This window comes from Pseudomassariella vexata, assembly GCF_002105095.1.
Source record: "Pseudomassariella vexata strain CBS 129021 chromosome Unknown BCR38scaffold_26, whole genome shotgun sequence".
Classification (NCBI taxonomy): domain Eukaryota; kingdom Fungi; phylum Ascomycota; class Sordariomycetes; order Amphisphaeriales; family Pseudomassariaceae; genus Pseudomassariella; species Pseudomassariella vexata.
In genome coordinates this window covers 290,772-296,648 of record NW_024467981.1, presented here as the reverse complement: position 1 = coordinate 296,648, position 5,877 = coordinate 290,772, and the positions used below count along the sequence as shown (strand labels likewise).

Sequence of the window (5,877 nt, the reverse complement as noted above, 5' to 3'; positions counted from 1 at the left end):
ACCGGAGCTTCATTCATTGTGGGCAATCTACCATGATGGTGGGAGCGAAAAGATGGTAGTCTGGAAAAGCGACGCTTTGGCCATTCCTTGGTTCTGGCGATATAGCAGGCTGGCATTACCTGACTCGGTAAGTTTAGACATGCGCATCACAATTTACCCGTGAGCCGCTTCCAAGATCAGTCAACAGTTCCCCAAGACGATGATCCCTCGCCTCCACCGCTGTAAACTATTGAGTATAGCCGGGGTGATAAGCGCAGCATGTGATAAGGGGCTAGACAGCCCCCTCCCCCCCCAGGTTCCGGCTTTATCTCCGTTATCGGGCGTCGTATACCCCAACTCGAGCGCCACTCGTCTCCCCAATGACCTAATGGTTGCCTATGGTTGGTTTCTAGTAGGTAATTATGAAGTGGTCATGTCTTTGTGTAGCGAAAAGTGTTGCGATGAGGACGCAACAACTTGCTCACAAACTTCTGGCGTGTTTAGGATACGTCTCCATCTTAAATATATACCTCTATACACCAGAGTGGGGACAAGCTGAGAATACAATTGGTTGAATCAAGTCTAGGATGATGCTTGTTTACGAAGTTAGGGAGGACGCCGTTGAGATGGCATACACTTGTCATCACGATTATAGTAGTCCGACCAGCATCCGCGCATCAGGATCATGGGCTACGCCATCGAGACTCAGCCGATGTGATATTGCATTTGCATCTTTTGTGCAAACGGATGAGATGGCATGCCGCTTTAGTTGGTCGGGGACGGGCCGGTAACGCTATGGCTCGAGGCAAGTTTGCCCCTCCACACCTTTTGACGCTGATAAACCGAGTCAAGTCCAACCACGTTTTCACACGATTGATAGAGTTCATCATGAGGACGGCGATTGGATGTGTTACCTGACATCGGACCGCCGTTGCCTCGTGTTAGGCCCAGATCATGATGCTCCTTTATCTATATGCCGGCATGCCTGACAATGGGCCAGCCCCTCGTTTTGTCTATGTTTGCCGCCGCGGCCCAATCACTGACGCATGCTGCCTTTACTGACCTTGGCCGGGCTCCTCGTTTCTCACGATAGTGTCCTGGGTCCTCGCATGGCCGCCACCTTGGTCGAGACGCAAAATGCGGGGAGATGGGTAGGGAGGCAAGCAGCCAGCCGCTGGGCGTGATAAGGCCTAGGTGAATCAAAGTACGGCTTCATCATGATAAAAGGGCCACGCGCACCTAACTATATGACTCGTGCCATCATACTTCTCAAACATATATCACAAGAAGCATCATCGTACCAAGTCCGGTGTCATCATCAACCTCCCATTAGCACACTATTGACACAAACCACTTCACAATGGCGACGGCTGCGGTACTCCCCCCATCCGCCACCACCAAGCCCAGCTGGAAACCCATCATCGTAGATTCTCACCCCTCCCTAGTCGGACGAGATGACTTCAACCCCTCAAAACACCTTGCATTCAAGAAAGCCCCAAAAACGTACACCATGAAGGAAATTGGCCTCCCCGAGGACCAGGGCATATCCCCCATCGCCGTGTCTGAACCCTTTCCCCTCTTCACCCAAGAGGCGGTTATGAGGATGAGACAGGAAGTGCTGAGCCAGGAGGTTCTCGACAACTGCCAGTACTCCAGCAACCTTTCGCACTGCCAGCTGAGGGGCTTTGCGAACAAGTGAGTGGCCCCATGGCGGGTTCTCATACCCATGACCAAATACCTAACAAGTGATCAGATATGCACCATTTGTGTACGACGTCTGGAAAAGCCCAGAAACTCTGGCAATCGTCTCCAAGATTGCCGGCATCGATCTGGTGCCCGAGATGGATTTTGAAATTGCCCACATCAACATTTCGGTCAAGACCGAGGAGGAGAGACAGGAAGAGCTCGCGGCATTCAGGGAACGCGCAGAATACGAAGCCGACGAGGGTATTGCCGGTTGCCCATGGGAAGACGACAAGCCGATTGTCGACTGGCATTGCGACAGCTACCCCTTTGTTTGTGTCACCATGCTCAGTGATTGCACCACCATGATTGGTGGTGAGACTGCTCTTCGCACTGGAACGGGCGATATCATGAAAGTGCGCGGCCCACAGATGGTGAGTTTCTTGCGTTTTTTTTCCACTTGCCATATATCTCGTAAAATCAATACTCATATTCAAATAGGGCTGCGCCGTCATTTTGCAAGGCAGATACATCGAGCACCAAGCTCTTCGCGCTCTCGGCACCGCCGAGCGCATCAGCATGGTCACTTCTTTCCGCCCCAAATGCCCCAAGATCAGAGACGACACGGTCCTGACCACCGTGCGCCCCATCTCGAACCTGTCGGAGCTTTACAACCAGTTCAGCGAGTACCGTCTCGAAATTCTTGAGGAGAGAATCCGCCAGCAGCTCAAAGAACTCCGCGAGTTCAACTCCACGGGTCGCAGGGTTCCCACCAAGAAGTTGAAGGCATTCTTCGAGGAGCAGGAGAAATTCCTGGCCCATATGAACAAGGAGATGGTTGATGACGAACAGGTTGTGAAGGGAGCCATCGATGACAGTCACTTGCTGACTAAAAAGGACGAGGCCTTGCCGCGCAAGAGACCGCGCCAAACATAAGAACGGGCGGACTAAAGTAATGGAGGTGCAGGGCGAAGGAGATAACGGGATTCATGAATTTGGATAGGAGGATTTTGTTGTACTTGGATTTAGCGTGTGCCATTCTTTCAAGCGGATGTGACTTTGGCTCATACTGGGCATGGACTTTTCATAGCGAGCTAGTTACCTTGCACCCGATTGGGATGTTTTACGTAGGTCTGCAAATGTTGATGTGCCCCATCTCGATAATAACAACATTCATTATTTTCCCCGCAAATTTGTTCTATGATTGTGCAATGATTAGCAATAGATGCTCGGAACCGAAACAGCGAGGCTAGGCTTGGATGGTAATCTGATAGGATACTACTTTCTCCACTCAAGCTGAAAGCAGTATACCATTCACCGCTGATTTACAACGACCAAAGCTGGCTTGACTGGCCTGGCCATTACTCTCGAGTCATGTTGGTAGAGTCTAGATAAGCAAGAGAGCTAGCTGCACCTGTCAAAATTACAGGTGCATACGGTTCGACCAGTTATATGACAATGATGTAACCACTTCGGGAGATTCGAACCGCATCCCAAGTTCTAAGTTATTCCTTGTATAGCGCTAGTAAATTCCAAACACCTCTATCTCGTACACGGATGACACAGGTCCTCCGAAATATCCATGCAACAGGGAGGGTCTTAGTGACGTAGTTGGGGTCAAGTCTCGTATATTTGATAACCGTCTACTTTGTTCTTGCGTAGTGGCACTAGTCTTCGGATCCTCAGGTCCCCCACGTGCTGTTGTGCTTAGCGAACAAGGTAACGCCGATCTGTTGGAAGTGTGGACGCTCTTCAGAAATCAATCCTATGAAAACTAAGGTGTGGAGTACAGTTGAAAAGATCGGCCTAGAAACTATATGTACTTGACTAACCGCATTGACCACCTTTTTGCATGCACCCCCATTTTGCAGGGAATTTCTACGCCTCAATAACACGACGTCTCTCAATTTACCTCGCAATTGCTCCCTATCTACGTACAAAATGGCTAATCCAGTGGAGGATAGTCTGGACGATTTTGAGCAGCGAATCGAACGCGCTAAAGAGCTTGTCCGTCAAGGCTCTTCCCAGGCCGTAGCAGCTCATCGGTACGGTATCAAGGGGACTACACTGTCCTACCGTATTCGTCACGGTAATTCGCATCGCGACGCGGCCTCCAGGCAACAAAATTTGACTCCAGAGCAAGAGGAGGTTATCGTGAACTGGATCCTACACGAAGAAGTGTGTGGACAGGCTCCTAGCAAGCGTTATGTGGCCGAATTCGCTGCCGAAATCCTCCTTGCTCAAGGGGATAACAATACACTCGGCCAACACTGGGTGGATCACTTTGTTAGCCGCCATCCACAGATACGTACCAAAATTGGGCGCGTCGTAGATGCTAGCCGAGTTAGAGCGTCCGATTCGAACAAGATCCGAAACTTCTACACCCTCCTCGAACGCTTACGTACGAAGTATCATATCAAACCCGACAACGAGTATAATATGGATGAGACAGGTGTCCAAGAGGGGGAATCTGGGCATGGTACGGTTATTGGGACGTCTAATTCACGCCGGGTACGCGTATTAAAGTCGGACGCTTCGTCGTGGTGCTCCTGGTTAGAGTACATTTCGCATACCCAACGGAGTACACCTGTCTGCGTATTTTCCGGCAAGAGAGTCCAAGCACAGTGGTCCCCAGACCAAAATATCCCTGAGTGGGAATACACCGCGACGAGTAAGGGCTGGAGTAATAAATTTATCGCAAATAGGTGGTTAGATCAGGTTTTTCTCCCCGAGACGAAGCCTAGGGGTACCGAATGGCGACTCCTTATCCTCGACGGCCACCAGACACATATTCATGCCGAATTTATGTGGAAAGCCTACTAGAATAGAGTCGCCGTGCTGTATTTACCCTCACACTGCAGCGACGATCTCCAGCCGTGCGATGTCGGGCCGTTCTCACCTTTGAAGACCGACTACCGCCAATAGCTCAGGGCTTACGCTTCCTACAAGGCTACAGCCCCAATTTACAAGCAACGTATGCTAGAAGCATATTTACGTGCCTCGGAGAGAGCCTTTACTACGGAAAATATTAAATCTGGCTGGCGGAAGACTGGTATATGGCCCCTAGGCTCTGAAGGACTAGTCGACGTATCTTGTGATCCTCCGGAGCCTCATACACCAGATCCTCCGCCTCATATATCACCACCTTTAGTTGCTTTTACTCCTCAGAAAGCGCAGCAACTATCTAGCCAACTACAGTCGATAGAGAAAGCCGAGGGCGGGGTATCTCGTAAGGTTCGTACACTAGTAGGCAAGGCGGGCAAGGCCCTTACACTCGGCGGCCTGGAGTGTAAGGGAATACAGAGCTATAAGCAGGGTTAAGCCTTAATTCTGTCACTAAGTGACAGAATTGCTAGATCTTTTGGTCTATGTGACGTGATAGTCTAGGCTTGCTGTCACCTTACATTATTCTGTCACTTAGTGGGTGATCTGGGTTCGATTCTAGCCTGTGTTCTGGCTTTTCATTCGCTAATGGAGCCAAGTGTCGCGGATCGCCTGCGGGGGTCCGCCCGATACCGGAACCTCTGACATGCCTAAAATTGTGCCTCTGAGCAAGTTGCCGAGGCTGGGACCTCTGAACATGCCTAATGTGCCTCTGAGCAAAGTCGCCGGTCATGCGATACCCGTGTAGCGGGCTGTATAACAAGTTAGAATTGGCCTTACGTTTCTGCTCACAGGGTGTATCCCTGGGGGTCTTCTCGAGCTTGCTCGCCCTTAGAGTTACCTGCTTTATCTACTCGGGACGAGTAGCTCTAGAGGGGAGTATAATTGTAAGGGAATACAGAGCTACAAGCAGGGTTGAGCCTCAATTCTGTCACTAAGTGACAGAATTCCTAGATCTTTTGGTCTATGTGACGTTATAGTCTAGGCTTGCTGTCACCTTACACCGAGAATGCCAAACTACGTATCTAAAACGAGCAACTATATAAAGAACTCGATAAATACGCTCCAGATATACGCCAGCCCGTCGAGCCAGACCCGAATAAAGTATTCGTTAACTTATCAGCGATCCGAACAGCCCAGGACAAGCGAAATAAGCGAATACGGCCTATTTTACCGGATAAGCAGTTAGAAATTGATACTTTTCTCGAAGGAAGGGACCCTCCTAAAAAGAGGGCTCGAAAGAATATATCTAAGTCTTCGGACACTTAAATTATTATTATTAAATACGCCGTAGGCTCGAAGCTCCCGGTATCTCTACTAGTACTCCCGTAT

The 5,877-nt window shown here is 50.0% G+C and overlaps 2 protein-coding genes across 2 annotated transcripts; one reads left to right on the top strand and one right to left on the bottom strand.

The window, feature by feature from the left end:
• The first annotated feature begins 1,140 nt into the window (after positions 1–1,140).
• Positions 1,141–2,774, top strand: BCR38DRAFT_528838 (uncharacterized protein). The gene is made up of 3 exons (XM_040865437.1): positions 1,141–1,674; positions 1,733–2,096; positions 2,164–2,774. Exons 1-3 carry the CDS (start codon positions 1,340–1,342, stop codon positions 2,596–2,598), a joined length of 1,134 nt encoding a protein of 377 aa, XP_040709759.1. The 5' UTR covers positions 1,141–1,339; the 3' UTR covers positions 2,599–2,774.
• Positions 2,775–4,950: 2,176 nt separating this feature from the next.
• On the bottom strand, positions 4,951–5,548 carry BCR38DRAFT_452194 (uncharacterized protein). The gene has a single exon (XM_040861507.1). The coding sequence runs from the start codon at positions 5,276–5,278 to the stop codon at positions 5,063–5,065; it is 216 nt and encodes a 71-aa protein (XP_040709758.1). The 5' UTR covers positions 5,279–5,548; the 3' UTR covers positions 4,951–5,062.
• Between the last annotated feature and the right edge of the window lie 329 nt (positions 5,549–5,877).

Bases quoted from the DNA above. Each gene is read 5' to 3' on its own strand.
- BCR38DRAFT_452194 (XM_040861507.1), bottom strand. From the start codon at position 5,278: ATGACCGGCGACTTTGCTCAGAGGCACATTAGGCATGTTCAGAGGTCC.
- BCR38DRAFT_528838 (XM_040865437.1), top strand. From the start codon at position 1,340: ATGGCGACGGCTGCGGTACTCCCCCCATCCGCCACCACCAAGCCCAGC. The intron at 1,675-1,732 runs GTGAGTGGCCCC...ACAAGTGATCAG, and splicing joins CTGAGGGGCTTTGCGAACAA to ATATGCACCATTTGTGTACG. The intron at 2,097-2,163 runs GTGAGTTTCTTG...ATATTCAAATAG, and splicing joins AAGTGCGCGGCCCACAGATG to GGCTGCGCCGTCATTTTGCA.